This window comes from Podarcis raffonei, chromosome 12 (assembly GCF_027172205.1).
Source record: "Podarcis raffonei isolate rPodRaf1 chromosome 12, rPodRaf1.pri, whole genome shotgun sequence".
NCBI classification, from domain to species: Eukaryota; Metazoa; Chordata; class Lepidosauria; order Squamata; family Lacertidae; genus Podarcis; species Podarcis raffonei.
The window spans coordinates 33,470,858-33,492,229 of NC_070613.1; the positions used below are offsets into that span (position 1 = coordinate 33,470,858).

A 21,372-nucleotide genomic window follows, 5' to 3' on the forward strand; every position below is an offset into this window, starting at 1 on the left:
CACAAATCCAAAGAAACCAAAACTTTTTGTAGGTTCCCCATCAGAGAAGCATTTGAACCATGAGACTCTGTTGGAGAAGAAAGCAGCATCTGCCTCAGGATCCTAACCTTCTCTGAAACTTCATGCCCCCCCTCCAAATCTTCCATACCCCCAAAAGGGAACAGTTCCACGGTGTGAGAACTACTGACCTAAGCAATCATAAGTCTTTCCTTATGACTGCCAGTCCTGTAATTGCATCTCACTGCCAAGTCAGGAAATAGGAATATTCTCAGTTTAAACAATCAACTTTTTCACCAGTATGAAATGGCAAACAGCGATGCTTGTAGCAGTTTAACAGAAACTTTGTGAGACTGGACAGTTCTCCTAATGCATTCGACAACTTCAAAAAACACACAACCCGTCCCCCAAACCAAAATGGGCACGTAGGCTTTTCTAACCAGTCTCACACCAAGTTCGCTGCCCTAGTACACAGACATGTTTTGCCCACTCCTCCTGGCTTTCCCACTTGGGCTCCATGCACCCAATAGGTACATTTCAGTTCCTTACAGTCCCTTACAAGATGCATGGACTGCATTCTCCATTAGCTAACCATCAGGTACCTGCTAGTTCAGTGATAGATGATATGAGATAGCGTGATCTAAGATGCAAGGTTATGGAAGACACCAGTGAAGGGTTGCTGAGGAATTGGCATAGGGTGGCTGGGCAGGTGACTCTCTCCCTTTGTTGCTCTGACCAAAAGAGTGCTCCTAGCTTGGCCTCAGCCCTTCTTAAAAGGGTCACGGGACTTCCTCTGGCTCAGACTTCACCAACTTGATGTCTTTCAGATGCTATGGATGGCAATTCCATTCAGCTGATGGGCACTGTGGTCCAAAACACCTGGAGGGCACCAGGTTGGCAAAAGCGACTCTGGTCTGGGTGGCTGTTATTCGTTTGGCTGCTCTCCTTGTAATTTCATCTGCCCAGTGGGAATGGACTGGGCAGAGGAAAGCCCTCACAAGACTGTTGTGATTATGAACAAATTCAGTCTCGAAAAGCTATTTTGCACACCAACATCCTAAGCGTATTTCCTTGGAAGCAAGTTCCATGGATTTTCAGTGGCAATTATTTCCAAGCATGCATGTTTAGCACCGCAGCTTAAAATGTGATCATAGCTGCTAATAATTGTTGCTAGTAAATTATTGCTACCAATGATTCGTATGCGTGTAGCTGCATTGTATTGATGGAATATGCAGATCTTTTATGCTGTCCTTTGTCAGAGGATTTGCAATTCATTCTTCAAAGTGGCCTGCCAGCAAATAGCGTAGAGGATGAATGGCACTTGTGGCCTTTTGAGGATCAGGCTGCTCCAAGCTAATGAGATCATATTCTTACATCGTCAACTGCAGCCGTCATGATTTTATGAACATAAAGTATGAAGTCCTTTCTGCATCTGGGTTCCCTTTTGATGTGGATCTCGCTGCGGAGGGACTGCTAACTGAACTGAACATTTCAAGGAAGCCAATTTACTCAGCTGGTTGCAAACCCTTTGACCTCAATAGTGGAACTTGGCAAATCAACGAATACCCGAATATTTAGTGCTCTTTCAAGAATTGCAAAAATGCTCCATAGCCCATAGATCCTCCTGCAGAAATCTAGTTTGTATTTTAAACATTAGTCTTTCTTCTTCTTTCTTTTTTAGGCCAATGAGACTAGTTAATTAAGCCTGAGGGGTTATGAACTGTTGGCAGTTAATAAGTCATAAAATTCCTCCATAAAACAGGATGCTAGATTCCATCACTGAGACAAGGAGTACAAAGAGCCGGTGTATAATATCTAATTGTACAAAAGGACTGGGATTTCTCAATGACTGCTCATCTGGAGTCTCAAGGGCATGCTCACTGTGGTTTCCTGATTTTTAGAAGCCGGTTTAAAAAATGAGTGTATTAAAGAGTAATTTGCCTGAAAGTTCAGGAAGTTTGGGGTGGTGAAGGGCGGGTGGAAAGGGGGGAGAGAGAGAGAGAGAAGAGGAAGGAAGGAAAAAGAAAGAAAGAGGGAGAAACACAAAGAGAGGGAGAGAAAAAAGAGGAGGAGAAGAGAAAGCAAAAGGGCTCTCGGCACACTGGCTTGGACATGATTGTGTTTGTCATCTGTTTTCTTTCCCCTTTAGGATGTTCACCATGGCAACGGTACACAGCAGGCTTTTTATGCTGACCCCAGCATCCTGTATGTCTCTCTCCATCGCTATGATGAAGGCAACTTCTTCCCTGGCAGCGGAGCCCCAAATGAGGTTAGGTTTATTTCTTTAGAGCCCCAATTTTATTTGTATCTTTTCGGGTAATTGCGTTGCATGATTGCCCCTAATTTTCTCATCCTCGACTGGTGCTTTAAATTGCACTAGATTACCAAATAGTCCACTGGGGCCAAGGGACCAGCACAGAACAAGTGCATAACCCAGAACAGTCCTTGTCAAATGGGGGCCAGGTTGATTTGACATGCCTTTTGATGTTTGTTTCAAAAGGACGTTTTTTGGATGTTTTCTTATTTTGATTCACTCCTGGCCTTTCCTCTCTCCCACCCCCCCTTCCTCTGGCACTTCTCCCCCCCTCCCACTTCTCCTTTCAGGTTGGAAGTGGCCCTGGCGAAGGTTATAATATAAATATTGCTTGGACAGGTGGCTTGGATCCCCCCATGGGAGACGCAGAGTACCTCACAGCATACAGGTTGGTTCTTGTTTCCTTCTGAAAGTGCCAAACAGAAGTAACCGAGCTTGAAACGTACAAGAGTTAGAATTGCAGCAATCTTGAAAGCCATAAACGTGACCCGTGGTGGAACCTGGCTTCAAGTTTTTGAAAAAAAGAAGAAAGATCTGTTATTATGTAGTGTTTGGAGACTTCGCTGAATTTCATAAAGAGTCAATGTTAATATTGCTGGCCACCCACGAGAGAAACACACACACCACTTCATGCCTGAAGCAATTGTGAAGTAGCCTAGATTGCTGGATTGTTTGGGTTTTTTGCCCCCACCCTGTAAACTGGTTCAAATTAAAAGCCTTTTCAAAGGTAAAAAATATAATGAAAATCCTGAGTAAAGTGTTGGCATCATGATCTAACCAGGATCACGCTCAGTTCCTATTCATTCCCTGGAACTTCCTGGTATATGGAAACTCACCGTTACACCCTGACCAAACATATACAGAACTAAGACCTTCTGTTGGCAATGACATTCATAATCTTCCATGTAAGATGTTTAAGAATGGGGGTGTCAATTAATGGGAATGCAAGTTGAGTGGTTAATGGGCATCAAAACCAGCCATTGTGCACATTCCCCTGGCCTCATGGAGAATATGGACACAATCCATTCGTGAAGAGGGAATTGTGCATCTTCCCGAGTCAATATAGCAGACTTTGGGGGATGTCCCTATCTCGGCTGAATTTTGTACATTCTCTGGGCAGTATGCACAATCTCTGGTCAGTATGCACAACCTCCATGATATATGCCTTATTCTTTCTGCGTCTCATTCAGAAATGTGAGCCCCTTCCTGGCTGCTTCTGGACCACGGCCTAATCTTAAATAGCCCACAACATACCATTCAAGCCAAGAGGACTCCAGAAAAATATTAACTTTCTTCTAATGTTCAACCTCCTTTACACCACTCTCGGTTGTTCCCCAGTCAGCTGAGCTACACAAGGGGGATTGCACATGTGTATTGTGGTCAACAAATGAATATTCATTGAGAGAGAGAGAAAAGTAGAGTTTTCACGTCTTAAAGAAAAGTTAGACTGAAATCTTATAAATATTTAGCTGGGAGTATGCCTCATTGATTCAGCGGGGCTTACTTCTGAGTAGATCCACACAGGATTGGGTTATTAGTTGACCATTTCAGCCAATTAATTAATTATATGTACATAGATTTTCATATGGTTAAATATTATTTCTGCAGAGAGAAAAAGTATGCTCTGTTTTTATACTATGTGTGTACTGTGTTCTATGTGTGTCACCATCCTAGAAGAGACATTTCAGTCTGAGTTTGGGGAAAAGGGGGAGTGCTTCTTCTTGGATGGCTAAAATTTTTGCAAGTTTTTATATTTAAAATAACGGAGGGAGAATCTGCTGCCAGATTCATCGGTGGCATTCTTTAGCAAATTGCAATATTTTTAGTCGGTCAATTGTTTGTTTGCTGTGTATTATTCATGCCCTGCATTGCTTTACAATTAAAATAGTCAAAAGGCAGAATATAGTCAAAAGGACCACAAGAGTCATCTAGTCCAACTCCCTGCAATGCAGGAATCTTTCACCCCATGTGGGGCTCGAACCCTGAGATTAAGAGTCTCATGCTCTAGGGACTAAGCCATCCAGCCTGTGGGGCTAATTAGCCCCCCTACCCCAGCATCGTCATTTGGCCAACAAGGTCATTTCAGTCAAGGCACACTGACCTGGTGGGATAGGCTAACTTCTGGACGCAAAGAGCACCAAATTCAAAAGGAAGAATGCTCCTGATTCCTCCTTTCCTCCTGTAGCTCGAATTTTGTGCTTTTAAAATTTGATACCTTTTTCTATCATCCTGCACAGCACCTCATCTTGAGAAAAAGCACCAAATTTCAGCTGGGCCTAAAGAAACTTCCTTTGCAGCCTCAGCTTGAATTCAAAGGGGGAAATGGGGGAGTGCACCTGAGTCACATCCATACCTTTACATTTAGAGTGCCTGGCTTTCCCCAAAGAATCCTGGGAACCGTAGTTTTTTTAAGGGTGCTGGAAATTGTAGCTCTGTAAAGCATAAACTACAGCTCCCAGGATTCTTTGGGGGAAGCCATGACTTATCAAAGTGCTCTAAATGTATGGTAGGATGTGGCCTTAGAGTGAACTCCCCATTTTCCCTTTGTACTGGTAGAAGGAAGTTAAAACCACCTGACACCATGTGACACATTCAGTGATTGATTGATAGGTAGGCAGCCCAACCAACATGTCAAAGCGGCTCATGGAGGCTTGGCCAGTCTTGGATCCAGCTCTTTGTTGCATCCAGTTCCCTACCCATAGAAGTGTGTTCGACAGATTTTTCTTGTGCCTGACAGCTGGTGTCATCATATTCCAGGTTCCATTCTGTTTCTTCTGGAGGGAGTGGGCAGAAGTTACTGCTGTTGGATTCACAGGTTCGGGGATAGCAAAGATGCCAACACACTAAAACAGCCCTTTGGTCCCTGGCTGTTGATACCACAGTTTAACCAATTAATCAAATAAATGTGGCATCTCTCGCCGATCTGCTCCTTTAAGATATCAAACCTGCCTTTCACACCCAAATTCAGATGTATTAATAAGGCAGCCAAATACAGGTTGTTGCCAAACAGCAGCATATAAATTTAAAATGTAGCTAAGAATTATACATATAAATAAAAAAACACCATGATTATGCAATAAATAAAACACACATGAAAGAACAGAATCTTAAATCTCATCTACCTAGTCTATGTTGCGCAGCCTTCACTGTGAGTTTAGCTATATTAAGCATTACAAACTTGTATGAACCAGACAACAGATATTTAATATTATCCATGTCACTGACTGTAGCAGCCAGTGCTAAAGATTTCGCCTTATATTTTAGCCTAGGTGTTTCAGACAGTTTAATGTGTAGTGTATTGTGTACTCTACCCAGGGGCTACCGCATACGCAAAAGTACTTTCATGTCCAGTTTTCTGCTATTGCAGCTGCACGGCTCATTTTTTTCTCTCCTCCCTCTTACGGTGAAATTGCTTGATGAAGTAATGCATGTCAGGACTGGGCAAACAGTTGGCATTGGGTCAAGAATGCCAGGTCAAGTTTGCAAAAGCTAGTTCAGAACTTTACCAGCTGACAACGAAACCACTAATTTCTGCTCTGACCAATGTCAGAACTTATAATTTCAAATGTTATATCTGCTGCATACCTTCGCTGCACTGCAAATATACCACAAAATCTATAAAACCTGCCTTTCCTCTACCCCCCAGGACTCTTGGGTGGTCCAGGAAAGCACTGCGCTGAGGTGGTTTTATATTCAGACATAACACACCTGACATCGACCCCAAACACACAAGCAACATAAAATCACAGCCTCGCACTGTTTCTGTGAAATGGGTTTTGATTTCATATACATAATTTGCCTATCGTGGAAAACACCTTGTCAAAGATTCAATTACTTTTAAGGTACGCCGTCCAAGTTGGTGAACCTCAGATGGTACCCACTTCTATATTTTCATTAATTCTTTGCTGAGGTCAATCAAAAAGTTGGACAAAAAATAGGGTGTTTAGATGGCACAAGGGTTCGGTGCTGGAGTTCAGCTTCTCTCACCTCCTAAAAGCTTGGTTCACATTAAACCCCAGTTAGTGAATAAGGGTAGAATACTAGAAGCTGAGCCAAGCACATTTGGTGTTTAGTTCAACCGCATGGCTATCAGAAAAATTACCACAGTTGGACCGATGGTATCTCATCTGAAAGGGCAGAGGGAATGCACCCTGAGGTAACTTAGCACATGTGTCAGTCATTGAAACTAAACCCAGTCTTTTACAGTCAGAATCAAGGAGCATTTGGGACCTGCAGTGTGAAGTGAATTGTGCCGTGCTCCCGCTCTCCAAATGGCTTCTGATGCTGTGGAGGTTTGCTTGTGGTCAAGGAAAGTGGCTACCTTGCCATATCCACATGCTTTGATTTCGCTTCCTTTCGTGTATGAAAGAGCAATTTAGCCCATTTAACTGAACAGTTTACTTAGGCAGTTAGCCTGGGCTGAATGCCCTTGTAGTAAAATAAGAGGCCTAGCCCTGTGTGGGACATAAACTGAACATCCTACTCCATGGCTGCTATGCCTTCTTGACTATCGTAGTCATGACTCCCCACACCCACCCAGTGGTGACTGGTGTCCTTAGGGACCGGATGGGCAGAAGGTAGGAAGACCAACAGTATGTGGCACCAGAGCCAATGACAGCCAGAGCCAATTTATTCTAGCTTTGTCCCGATCCTTTCCCCTGCTAGGATTATGCTGAGGCAATACTGAGACTAAGGAGGAGGAGAACCACCCCAGACTCGTTGTAAGGAAAAAGGCAAGCAGGTAATAGCTGGCTGGTGGCAGACTGAGCAGTGCTCATTTCACTCTAATGAATTAGCTCCCACATCCTCTTTCTTTCTATTTTTCTTTATGGGTCAGGGATTTTCTGTTACATACGCTCTCCATAATTTTTACAGTTGCTGTGCCCGTGTCCTAAAATGTACAGAAGGGAATTCAAAGGAAGTGGACTCCCAAATTACAGGACAGACCCCGTAGTTACACAGGGGGTACTGTGCAAGCAAGGAAGCAGAAAAAATTGATTTGACTGTAAGTGGTCAAAACTCTTATTGATATGAAATCATTGTTTATCCAGATAGATTAAAGGAAGAGTTAGACACTGGTTTTGGCCAGGTAGGGCAGAGGAGGAAACGCCCAGTGATTGGGATGCAAAAAATGGGGGCACGCCTAGACTTGGGGGGATAATTTAAACTAGTTACTTTGAAAATGAACAAAAATGCAATGCAAAACAAAAATGGTGGCTCTGTTGAAATAGAAAATGTTTCAAAACATTGGCAAAAAAACCCATCAAAATCTGAATTGCTGTTGCTTCAAATCTGCCACCTCTTTATCCAAGAAAAGGTTGTTATTTTCAGGTTGGATTCTTGAAATCTCTTCCTTCTTGAATAATTCTAACTCTTTCCATACCAAACCACTTTTTTAAGATTTCCAAAACCTGTGGCAACTTCTTTGAGCCAATATCCTTTTCAAACTGGGAAAGTTTATTTCCCAGTTTTCTTGAATTATGGTTTGCTGCTACGACCTTTGCTTTGCAATAGCGCCATAGGCTTGGTACGTGTTAATGAGAATGGTTAATGGTTTAGCATTATGTAGCCTTAAAGATGCGTAAATATATAAACATGCTCATCAGAATATATCTTGTTTGAGGGGCCAATGCACAAGGGAAGATAGATGGTGAAAGGAGAGCAGGGAGCATGCAGTGTGGAACAAAATCATGCTTATAATCTCACGGTCATGGGTTTGAGCCCCATATTGGGCAAAAGATTCCTGTATTGCAGGAAGTTGGCCTAGATGACACTCGTTGTTCCAGCTCTACAGTTCTAAGATTTGAAGATTCTATGACACAGCCTGCTTGCTCTTGTAATGCATTGTCATGGGTTTTAGAGTTATGTCTGAATCTTTCCAGTGTGGCTGTGAGCAAAAATGCTCATGCCGAAATATCTGTGGGTCTGAATTAGAAAGAACAATTGCAAAAGCAGTGAAGGACGGAGACCCAAGTGGAATTTTGCTTTGGGCAATGGATTTTCCGCATATATCTGTCTGGGGGAGGCAGGAAAACAGAATTACCAATGGAATTTATTCCCTTAGTGGGCTTCACACACACCCCTCATTTAAACCCTTTAAATGCACAAAGGAAACAAAGCAAAATGAATGCAAGAAATATCTCCCACAAGCTCACTTTACAAAAGAAAATGAATGGGGCGGGCGTTCTTTTTAGGGGTCCGGCAATGATGACAGCTGCAAACATTTGATTTTTAGACGCTGCCTTCCCAAGATGGGGCATAGGAATGGAGGCAGGGGAGCCAGAATGGAAACTGGTGAATTAAAAATGGAGCCAGTGGAGAATCTGACAGGTCAGAGAAGGAGCTCAGTAGAAAATAGTCGATTACAGGCAATTGAGATTCACAGGGCTTCCATAGTTTGGCCTGGGAAGTGCTTTGGCCTGAGTGCTCAGTTCAGGCCTCCCCATTTGGCCCATGAGGCTGTTTTGGCCACACCCACCTGCTCTACACCTAGCATCATCTATGGCATCGGGTGGGGAGAAGGCTGAGATAAATGGGGGGAGGGGACTGGTGGAACCTGCAAGGGCCAATACACACCATGTGAAGTTTCTGCAGGGATTGACAGTCAGTTGATCAGCTTGCACAGCTCAGAGAGGACAAATGGACACAAATAGCCCCAGCCATACCCTCTGCTACCATGACTTTCCTTTTGCAGGATCCTAAAATAAGTTCTTGGTCTTGGGAGGGGGGAGAGAGAAGGCGGCAGAAGTGGAGGAAGGTGTAAGATCAGGGGGAACACAAGCAATCTCACTCAAGTATTTGAACAAAAGCTCTTGAATGCTCCCTGCCTAACAGAATCCTGCAATTCAAAGATAAAGGAAAGTTAGGACAAAATCTTATGTGTCTGGTGGGACATGAATTGGGGGGGGGGGAGTTAGGGGGAGCATTGCGCATATCTATTTATATATCTCTATCTCTATCTCTATATCTTTACTCACCTGGCTTTGACATTAGCTGACTTTTCATATTCTAATATTCTTTACCTATCAAAATGCAATTTTACTGGTTGGGAAGTTTTAGTAGTAGCTGACGGGCAACCTTAAGTAATGATAATGCCAAAAACTTTTCCCCTTTTAAACTGGGCCATTTTAAAAACTAGCATGAGCACTGTCCCATAAGGTTTATCTGAAAAGCAGCTTGGGGTGGTTGAACACCTGTCCTTTTAGCATCATTTTAGCAAAGACTAACATTTTTATAACTCCAAAAACGTGTAGGTGAACAGTGTCTACCCATTTCCTCCAAGATTGGCCTTTGTTCCCCATATGTCCCCCTGCTTCTCAAGGGGGGCATTTTCTAATGCTTAAGTGAATGGCTCACCTTCTTCTCTTTTGCTCACTGTGTACACAAGAATGATGCAGAGATTGGGGGGGCTGTTTTGTGCCATGTTTCATTCTGGGAAAAACAAGTTTTCCCAGGGATTGTTTCATCCTTGTATGGGCCTCCAAAATAGCCCATTTTCTTGTAGATATGTAACAGAATACCCTTGAGTAGATTGCCAGTGGAGGGAACTGAAGCTGAGTGCTACTTTTACAACCACAGCCTTCTCCTGTGTGAGATAAAAGTTCCAGGCCTGCTAGTTTGGAGTCAGCAGGGAGCTCCGAAATGATAGCTCCAGCAAGAGTATCCCAAGGGCTATTTATTTAAAAGCAAAGGAGCCAAGTTCATTCCCTACCTTTGTACTCGCCTTTAAGGTTTCTTGCGGCAATTATGCAAAACCTCAATGATTCCACATTTCAAACCTCAGTGTTTCTACATTTCACGTTCATGGGGCGTTTTTAGCTGCTCATGGTATGGTTGTGAAGGTTGTGTTGTAGGGTTGGTCTATTCATGGATGCTTTTTTTAAAAAAAGAAGAAAAGAAAAAAAGTTTGACTTATTTAGTTATTTTAGCCAGGGCTTTTTTTCAGTTGCAACTCAGTTCTGGCACCTCTCAGGTGGGCACCATTGCCATTCTGAGAGAACAAGGGAGGTGTTTGTGGTGAGTTCTGGAACCTCTTTTTCTTGAAAAATAGCCCTGATTTTAGGACACGTAGCTCTTTCAGAACCTGCAGCTTGTTTTCAGTTCTTTGGTTCAGCATCGAGCAACCCAACAAAGCCTGTTACTATTCTTCCCATTTTGCAGTTGGGCAAATAGGGGTCAGCAGAGCCTGAGGTGAAGGATGCAATGGTGCTACCTATTCAAAACCAACTGGGCTGGCAGCTGAATCTTCAGTATCTGTGATGGGACAGCATTGTGCATCACACTTGAGAGGAGCAGGCTGGGTTAAGAAGAGCAGTGTAGGGTGCCTAGTTCTAACCAACAACACCTTGCCATTGCTCACTGCACCCATCCAGAAGTAGTTATGGGGGGGCACTTCTGCAGCATCCAAGAAAAGAGCAAATACACCACTACTTCTACCCCCCAAAAGAGGAAGACACCAACTTGCATAAAATGTGCATGGGCTATTTCTACACATGCAAATTTATAAATAAGAATTTATGCATTTATTAATTACATTTATATTCAGCCTTTTCCTCCAAGGATCACAGGGTGATGCACTTGGTTTTCCGCTCCCCATTTTATCCTCACAACTACCCTGTGAGGTTGAGAGACAGTGGTAGGCCCAATTTCACCCAGTGAGCTTTATGGCTGAGTAGGGATTCGAAACTTGGTCTCTCAGGCCAAAGCCCAACACTCTTGACCATTACAACACACTTGTAATTGAAACAGAGAGACCAAACATAGTGGGGAAGACTGTGACCAGGTGCCGTTTGTAGTTGCTCGGTCTGCTGTCGAGTTGATAGGCAACTTCAAGACCTCTGCTGTCTCTGCTTGTGGTTTGTTGCATTTAAACTGGACTTGGGCTGGACAGCTCTTCAAGAAGAGGACTCCATCAATTGGAGGATTGTACAGTGGTACCTCTGGTTGTGAACGGGATCTGTTCCAGATGCCCGTTCGCAACATGAATAGAATGCAACCCACAGTGGGGCGTCCGTGCACACGCAGGTTGCAATTTGCTGCTTCTGCGCATGCGCGTTATGTCATTTTGCGCGTCTGCACATACACAAGCGGCGAAACTCAGAAATAACCCTTTCCGGTACTTCCGGCTCACCACGGGACGCAACCTGAAAAAATGTATCATGAAGCAAACGTAACATGAGGTATGGCTATACTCTGTAAAGCAGGCCACACAGTCAAACCGACTGACAGACTGCTTCCTAGATTTCTCACAGGGCTGTTCTTGGAGATTCAGACGTCTGGCTTCTACCCTTCTGAGACTCACACGTGTTTCTCCACATTTAACATCTCATGGCGGCGGGGGCGGGGAGGGGGGAAGCTGCAGGGAAAAGAACAGTCTGTGAAAGGCTTAAGTGCTCCTCTGCTCCTGTTCACCCCCTTGGGAACCAGCTCTTCCACATTTCAGGGGCCAATGGGGCTACAGCTACGCAAGTCTGTAATGTATAGTTTGTCTAAAGCAGTGGGCCACACTGGCTCTAAACCACCATTAATCCTCAAGAAAGAGGTGGACATAATTTCAGAAGGATTTTTTAGTTTAATGTAAAGCAAAGAACATTTTCTGTTGTGTTTTTTTAATGATATTTTATTCAAATTTCAAAAACGGATTACAAAAATAATAAGATAATAAAGAAAAAAACAAACAATAAAAAATACAGAGTAGAAAAAAAAGGAAAGTAGAAAAAACAGTAAAAAAAGTCCATCTTTCGATTTCTTACTTTTCATTCACTTGTTTCCCTGACCTCCTCACACCTCCCTTTTTTGTATTCCATTTCAAATGCTTAATTCAGCAAATCCTTTCCCTCTTTGTTTTTATCTTAGTTCTTTATCTTAACCTATTATCGCCTTATATTTTCATCTATTAACAAGCCCTTTTTACATACTCCTTTTTAACATTGTTACTAAAACCGCTTCATTTCATTCCTACATCATTTTAACATTCATTAATTTTACAATGTTTCTGTAGATAGTCCTTAAATTTCTTCCAGTCTTCTTCCACCGACTCTTCTCCCTGGTCTCGGATTCTGCCAGTCGTTTCCGCCAATTCCATATAGTCCATCACTTTCATCTGCTATTCTTCCAGAGTGGGTAAATCTTGTGTCTTCCAATACTTTGCAATAAGTATTCTTGCTGCTGTTGTGGCGTACATAAAAAAAGTTCTATCCTTCTTTAACACCAATTGGCCGACCATGCCCAGGAGAAAGGCCTCTGGTTTCTTCAAGAAGGTATATTTAAATACCTTTTTCATTTCATTATATATCATCTCCCAGAAAGCCTTAATCCTTGGGCACGTCCACCAAAGGTGAAAGAATGTACCTTCGGTCTCTTTACATTTCCAACATTTATTATCGGGCAAATGATAGATTTTTGCAAGCTTGACTGGTGTCATGTACCACCTGTATATCATTTTCATAATATTCTCTCTTAAGGCATTACATGCCGTAAATTTCATACCTGTGGTCCACAACTGTTCCCAGTCAGCAAATATAATGTTATGTCCAACATCTTGTGCCCATTTAATCATAGCAGATTTAACCGTTTCATCCTGAGTGTTCCATTTCAGCAGCAAGTTATACATTCTTGAAAGTATCTTAGTTTTGGTATCTAATAGTTCTGTTTCCAATTTTGATTTTTCCACCTGGAAGCCAATTTTTTTGTCCAAATTGTAAGCCTCCCTTATTTGATAATAATGAAGCCAATCTCGCACTTTATCTTTTAGTTTCTCAAAACTCTGCAATTTCAATTTATCTCCTTCTTGTTCCAGAATTTCCCAATATTTCGGCCATTTGGCCTCCATATTGAGTTTTTTCTGAGCCTTTGCTTCCATCAGTGACAACCACCTTGGGGTTTTATTTTCAAATAGGTCCTTATATCTTATCCAGACATTAAACAGTGCTTTTCGGACAATATGGTTTTTGAATGCTTTGTGTGCTTTAACCTTGTCATACCACAAATATGCATGCCACCCAAAAACGTTATTGAAACCTTCTAAATCCAAATTGTCTGTGTTCTCAAGAAGCAGCCATTCTTTCAGCCAGCAGAATGCTGCTGATTCATAATAGAGTTTAAGGTCTGGCAGGGCAAATCCACCTCTTTCCTTTACATCAGTTAATATTTTAAATTTTATTCTGGGCTTCTTGCCCTGCCAGACAAATCTGGAAAAGTCTCTCTGCCACTTCTTGAAACAGTCCATTTTGTCCAAAATTTGCAATGATTGAAACAGAAATAACATTCTTGGCAATACGTTCATCTTTATAACAGCAATTCGGCCTAACAAGGAAAGCTTCAAATTTGACCATATTTCTAGATCTTTTTTCACTTCTGACCAACATTTCTCATAATTGTCTTTAAATAAATTTAAGTTCTTAGCGGTCATGTTAACCCCTAGATATTTTACTTTCTTAACCGATGTAAAACCTGTCTCCTTCTGAAACCTCTCTTTCTCAATCAGTGTTAATTTTTTTTCAAGAACCTTAGTCTTTAACTTGTTCAACTTAAATCCTGCCACATGACCAAATTCTTGTATCAGTTCCAATACTCTTTTAGTACTAGATTCTGGCTCCTGTAACGTCAGTACTAAGTCATCTGCAAAAGCTTTCAATTTGTACTGTTTGGCTCCGACCTGTATACCTTTAATCAAATGGTCCCTTCTGATCATATTTAGCAAAACCTCCAGGACCGAAATAAAGAGCAACGGGGAAATTGGGCATCCTTGTCGTGTCCCTTTCTCTATCTTAAATTCCTCTGTCACCACATTGTTAACAATTAGTTTAGCCTTTTGTTCTGAGTAAATTGCACCTATACCATTTTCAAAACCTTGACCAACCCCCATCCCCTGAAGATTTTTCTTCATAAAACTCCAAGAAATATTGTCGAAAGCTTTCTCCGCATCTACAAATATTAAGACTGCTTTAGTGTTTATATTCACTTGCAATTTCTCCAAAATGTTAATTATGTTTCTCGTATTGTCAGACAAGAGCAAAGAACATTTTCTGAAGGTGGAGGTAATCACTATAGCACCCTGTTCAATAGTGAAATGGGAATATTTTCAGGATGACAAGTGAGAAATAGACTAACTGGTGTCTTCATGGCTAGAGTGACAATAGCGAGAAAGAAAGCATCGACCGGGGTGGGGGCGGGGTGGGGAGAGAACTATATGAGAGCTGCATACTGTGCTTGAAAATGAACAGAACTCAGGAATTGCCAGAAAACATTTCCCAGAGCTCCACAATCATCACATTCCCTCCAAGCTTGTCCTTGTTTCCAAGTTTGTTCTCATATGGTGTAATCAGGGTGAAAAGTGATGAGGCGAGATAAAACTCACTATCCGTGGGCTCGCTTGCTTTCCACTTTATTCCTGTTATATGTTTGGTTTGCCTGAATTAAGGTCTGTAGTGTCACCGTTTTTTAATTTTTTAAAAAGCAACTTGCAGAGAGGGTTGACCTTACATCGCACCACAAAGCAATAAATGTTAGGTGGACTCCTGAAAGGGGGGGGGGATTGCCTCTTGCATTTTCACTTCCGAGAACAGTCTAGTCTTGCAGCTTGTCTGAACAGCACCAGCTGCTTTTGTAGGGTAATGGTGAGAAACCCTAAGAAGGGGTCCTTGATAAGAATTAATTTCTCCAGAAAAGTACAAGGATTTATGTGGCACTTCCATAATAATTATTGGTTTATTTAATTCTGTTGAGCAAGAGTTGATTTTCTTGACAGTCTGAGTTGTTGCACACTATGCCTTAATTCTTGGCATCTTTAATGTCAATGTCCAAGGGACATTGTTTGGAGTAAGGAATGGAAAAAGGTTTGTTAGGGGAACGAGAGAGAAAATGCAACACCTAGAGGTCTTCTGACTGGCTTCTTATACTTCAAAGTTTACAATAAAGCTATACCAGCAACCCTGCTTTTATTTTGTGACACACAATCTCCTTTTTTCTTTCTTTCTTTTCCTTTTTTTATTTGGGAACTCCAACTTCTTCTCGCCAAAACACCTCTGACTCCCTTTGCTATTCCCCCTGAAACCAGCTTTTGAAAACAGCAGATGAAGCTCATTTAATCCACTGGAGAGCCAGAGCAAAACCTTTTCATTGCACAAATTAATTACTGCAACTCAACTTTCTTACGGATGCACAATTCCTTTTATTGGCACGTCTGCATAGGGGGCAGGCAAGAGAGAGGATAATAAACAGTGCATGCATCCACTTTTATGTGATTTGAGTTGAAAACTGATTAAAGTCCTAGCCTCTAGATGTTTTCCAAGAATGGTTCAGGCTTTATCATAAGTGTCTCTAACATTTACAAAAAATGGTGAAATGAAATATTGCAAGTGTGTGGGTGATAAATCATGTTCCCCATTTTATATACAAATGTTCTGTATAAACTGGCAATGAAATGAGAAAAATCATCTGCAAGATCCTTGAAAAAAAGAAAACAAATTATTATGATTTTTATTTATTGAATTTATATACCTCCCTATACCTGGAGGTCTCAGAGTGGAACCCCAAGTTTCTGTGGGTACATTCATCAATATTTTAAACTATTCTCCCCATACATTGAATTGTATGGATACCTGCAAGCTGTAACTAACCAAAGCTGTTTCCAGGTTAGTTAGAAGGAGCAATATAATTCACTGATTGACCCTGAGACATCCTGACACAACTATGGCTAGTAGGGGCTTATAGAATGATGAGTTTTCAATAGTAATGGGGGACAAATTCAGATTTTTTTGCACCTGATTATCACTTCCTGAAACAATACGTGAACCGAAATGCAGGCCACCTTTGAAATTTGCACTTTTTCCGAATTTGTGATACAGTTCCTCAACCAAAAAAAATGTGTACATGAATAGGTATATGGTGCTCAAAATGCATAAATTAATGAATATAAAGTTCAAAATGCATTCTGCTATGGGGAACTGCTTGTAGAAATGTGTCAGTTAGGCAAAAATCACATGCAAACATGGGCATGTTTGGTGAAATCCACAGTAAAGTCCTGACACACTTCGGTGAGGGCTTAAAAATAGTATAAAATTTCAGACTGATGCTTTTATTTATGCTGGAAGCTGCCCTGAGTTGCTGGGACGGCCCAGTGAATGGGCAGGGTACAAATAATAAAATTATTATTAATAATAATAAAAGTGGAGAAGTAAACTTAAGGTTGTAAAAATGACAGGTTGAGAGAAGCTGAAATGGACAGTTTAGTTGGAGAAATTCGTCAGTGTATAGAATCAGACTGAAACTCTTGATTATCTGTACTGGGGTTGCTGAAAATAATATCTAGAATTGGCACACTTTCCTGTGCCAGTCCCCAGTATGTTTTAGTTGTCCAGCCCAGTTCTAATGTAAAATTGTGTAAGCATTTGGGTCTTTGTTGCAACCCTTCTAGAAGTTAACATCATTACAGCATTTGCACCCTGGTGCTTTATATGTATTGTTTAACTGCTTTCCTTTGGTGGATATTTTATTAAGGTCTCATTTTCCAGAATGAGAAGGAAGGGTCATTTCCAAAGTAGCAGAAACCAGGTTAGCCACATGCTTCTTTTAAATATCTGTTTTATGTAGCTTAGCTAATGAGACCACCTCTGCCTATTCTTTTTGTTTGTTTTCTTAAAATAAAAATTTTAAAATGTAACAGTGTGGATGCAGCTGTATAAATGTGTTTCTGCCTATTAATATGTAAACACACCCTATCTGGACAAAGTAGAGGTCCTGTTAGCAGGTCTGTCTGCCTGCCTGTGGCTGCAGACTGTTTAGGAGGAGATAATGCTCATCTTAAAGTTTCAGGTGCCCAGGCAGCTGCCCTTGAATCCCGCACAGTACAGTGGTACCTCAGGTTAAGTACTTAATTCATTCCAGAGGTCCGTACTTAACTTGAAACTGTTCTTAGCCTGAAGCACCACTTTAGCTAATGGGGCCTCCTCTTGCTGCCGCGCCGCTGGAGCACAATTTCTGTTCTCATCCTGAAGCAAAGTTCTTAACCTGAAGCACTATTTCTGGGTTAGCAGAGTCTGTAACCTGAAGCGTATGTAACCTGAAGCGTATGTAACCCGAGGTACCACTGTAACTAGAAGAGGGTCGAGTAGCCTGGTCAGTGACTCAGTGCTTGTCCAGGTAGGGCTCAGAAACACTCCTTTCTGAAATGACGGACAGCTGCTGCTAGTTAGCATATATGATGCGTAAGATCCTAAGAACAGCCTGGCTGTTTTACACCCATTTAGCTAAGCAGATGCTTCCGCGAAGCCCAAAAGCAGGACATGAGCACAATAGCACTCACCCTACTTGTAATTTCCAGCAGCAGCAGAGTGCATAGTGCTTCTCGCACTGCAGGGCCATTGGTCTGACTCAGCACAAGGCAGCATTCATATGTTTCTAAAGGGGACACGCGTGGCACTGTGGTCTAAACCACTGGGCTTCTTGGGCTTGCCAATCGGAAGGTCAGTGGTTCAAATCCCCGCAACAGTCACCGTGTCCCGTTGCGCCAGAAGCGGTTTAGTCATGCTGGCCACATGACCCGGAAAGCAGTCTGTGGACAAACGCCGGCTCCCTCAGCCTGAAAGTGAGATGAGCGCCACAACTCCATAGTCACCTTTGACTGGACTTAACCGTCCAGGGGTCCTTTACCTTTTTACCTATGTTTCTAACCTTACAGCACCTCGGTTTTTCACTCTCCCTCCTTACCTGCCTCAGAACTCCCCCTTCTTCTCCAACGTCCTCTGAATATTCAGCCTTCCCTTGGGAAGGCAATCTCTTTTCAAACCTCAGTTCAAATTATAGCTACTGCATTGGATTAAGGCATGGCACGCTGCCCATAGGGGTGTGGCACGCATTCTGGGGGTGTGGTGCGCCGCCTGCAGGGGCATGGCACGCATCCTGGGGGCATGGCAGGCTGCCTGAGGGGACATGGCACCCAGCGCGGGTGGAGGGGCAGCTGCCATAGCACCCCACCGGGATCGCACTGCCGGGGGCGGTGTGCTCCCCTTGCACTCCTCTTCCTCCGCCAGTGCTTGGAAGGAAAGGTAGAATATAAATGGATAAATAAATAAATTCATAATCATAAATGTGTGGAACACTAGAAGAGGTTTAAACAAAACAAGTTTAAGAGAGCTACCATTGAACTGGCTAATCCTAAATTAGGAGAAGGCAACATAGTTGCTGGATCCCAGCTTCCACCATCGCTGATCATTGGCTGATGAGACCTCTCGTTTTAGCTCAGTCTGTATCTGTGTTGGATTTCAAATTGTTTTTATTCATGACATTGTTTTCATTGTTGATGTTTTAATAGTTAAATTGCTTCAATATGTTTTCTGGGAAGCAATTAATAAATGAAATGAAAAAACTTCTGGAAGGTACTCCATTGGCTACCCTGTCTGAAGCCAAACCAATGGGACCAGCGCACTTCTTTAAATGACAAATTTAAGGGGGTTTGGAGGAGGAACAAAAAACTGTGCCGTCTAACATGAGTTCCATATGTGATACCAAATAGGTGGCACAGTTTTACACAGCTGCATGGAAAATGATTGGGGAACTTATTCATTCATTCATTTTATTTGCATGAGGCTTTTACACACACACAAAAACCATGCTCAAAGCAACTTGCAACAAAGAAACAGGGACACATTTCAAACAAACACTACGAAAAGAGTTTCATAATAATGTAGCAAAACAATGACGTAATATCGATTTCATAGTGGCATAGTCAAACAACAAGATAGTAACCATTTCATAAGAACACAGCAAAACAAAGACAGAATAACATCCATAAACCACATTTCCATATTTTAAATATCACAAGATTTCTTAAACAACATGCAGCATCCAACAGCAAAAATAACAAGGGAGCTTCAGAGTTTTACCTCAGTCCTAAAATGTCCCTCCCATGACGTTCCTCAAATTCTTGAAGCAAAACCATAAAAAGGAAAACTTCATGTGATGCTTAAAACAGATTATGGATTAGGTTGTTTTGCCTTCTTCAGTGGTAGAGGGATTTTGTTCCACTTAGGTGGAATCTACATATATGTTAAAAATGTTGTGAAAATGCTTTTTATATATATATATATATATAAATTGTTTTGAAAAATGCATTGAATTTGCTATAGCTCACAGTCTCTGTCTAGTGTCACAATTGTATATTGCACTTTACAACACATTCAAAATGGTTTATTTGTATAGCTGTGTCCTACTACTGTGGTACTTCATTTGGTTTGTTGTTTCAAGCAACTGTGGAAGACAAAACAACTGAATGTGTTGGGCACACTATTATTTCACAATAATTTCATTTTGAGGCTTGGCTTTCACTTTCACACACAATTCTTTGGTTTCCAGACCTCATGGTGCTGCCCTGAATTTTTTTCTCCTTGAACAAGTACTTCCCAAACCGTGTTTCCTATGGTGCCACATCCCTCAGTGACATAAGATTAAAGCACATATAATTTAGAATCCATTCTAGAGCTGGTATGATTTCATTACTCTCCAGAGCTGGGTTATGTTGGAAATTCACAGCATTAAAGAAGTTCATGAAAACTATTATGCAATAAATCAATTCAAACTTAAAATGACATCAGATATTCATTACAATAAGGAACTGGCAGATAAATGGGAATTAGGAAATTTACAAATTTGGGGAGATTACGGTCTAATTGAGACCAGAAATTTATTGGGAAATGGTCTAACAAAGATCTGCAGGCAAATTATTGGTGATGGTGAAACATGCATTTCCCATATTCCTTTTCCCCAGTATTTACATAGTGTCTTCTATAATGGCTAAGCATAGTTCATTGAGGGACTGCACACAATTTGAGATGATACTGACTGGTAAACCAGTTAAAAGAATCCTGAGTCAACTATATAAAATTCTAGCTTATCTAGATACCAGGATAATGAGAAAATGAGATGAATACCAACATCTCACAAACAAGACGGAAATGGAAACATTTCCAACATTCTACAGAGACAAAAAGAAGTTGATTTTCTGGTGGTGTTTAATACCACAGACATTAAGATGGATATACGTCAACGGGAAAGTCAGCTGTTAGACATGGGATGCAGCTTGTGCTTATCTTATTTCATATAAGGTCCTATCCCCAAAACGATTGGGTTTTGATAGTGTCAGGGAACTGACATCGGAGCGAGAGGCGGAGGCAAGGCTCCCAAGCGATGCTGGAGAAGGGCCCAGCAGGGAGAGAGGCAACTCATCGGCTGGGGAAGGAAATCAACGTAACACCAGGGATAAAGGGGGGCAGATGGGGGAATCGGCGAGGGGGCTCCAGGACTCCTCGCCGGAGACCAGCGGGGAGAGCACGGGTCCTCCGCTACCCACACCCACCCTGCGCAGAAGACTTCCGCGCAGGGAAAGTAGGCGTAGACTTGGCGTCAAAGAACTTCTTTGCTGGAAGAAGTTCAAGAAATGCCCACTGACGGATTCTGCTAGCGACTGAAACAGCCACAAAGTGAAGGGCTGTCCAGACAGAAAAGGTTTAACCAGGCAACCTAGCCAGGAGTGGCGGCAACTTACACACGAGCAACCCCTATAACCATTACAGATAGTAAATGAAATTATCCCTGGCTATGAGCTGCCTGTGGATCTCTAGGTTATGTGGAAGTGTAAAACCTTCGGTTATAGGGTAATGGCTGCACATTTACTGATGAATCTGTCAACCACTGAGGATTGGTTTTATATGGTTAAACTTGTGAATATTAAAAGAGTAAGAGGAGGAACACAGCAAAATGACTCATTTATGCAGAAGTGCAGCTTGTTTGTCCGTTATTGGAGTGATAAGGTCCAGAACACAGTTTTGTTACATGTTGTGATAGGTACAATCTGATTAATATTTTCCTTCCTTCCTTCCTTCCTTCCTTCCTTCCTTCCTTCCTTCCTTCCTTCCCTGCCCCACCCCTTTCTTCCTTGGTTTTTCTTTTCCATGCTCCTTGGTCTTTTTATCTGGAGAATGTAAATAAATAAAATAGGCACCCCTTATTTAGTTATCTATCAGTTCTGGAGAACCTAAAATAATGGATCTGATGTAGGTTGTTTG

The 21,372-nt window shown here is 41.9% G+C and overlaps 1 protein-coding gene across 10 annotated transcripts in view; it reads left to right on the forward strand.

Moving 5' to 3' along the window:
• Positions 1–21,372, forward strand: part of HDAC9 (histone deacetylase 9) — a 472,213-nt gene that overhangs the window by 385,477 nt on the left and 65,364 nt on the right. For all 10 annotated transcript variants that reach the window (XM_053359136.1, XM_053359133.1, XM_053359143.1 and 7 more), the window contains 2 exons: positions 2,147–2,266; positions 2,602–2,699. In XM_053359136.1, coding sequence (XP_053215111.1) covers positions 2,147–2,266; positions 2,602–2,699 — 218 coding nt within the window. The remainder of the gene's footprint in view (positions 1–2,146; positions 2,267–2,601; positions 2,700–21,372) is intronic.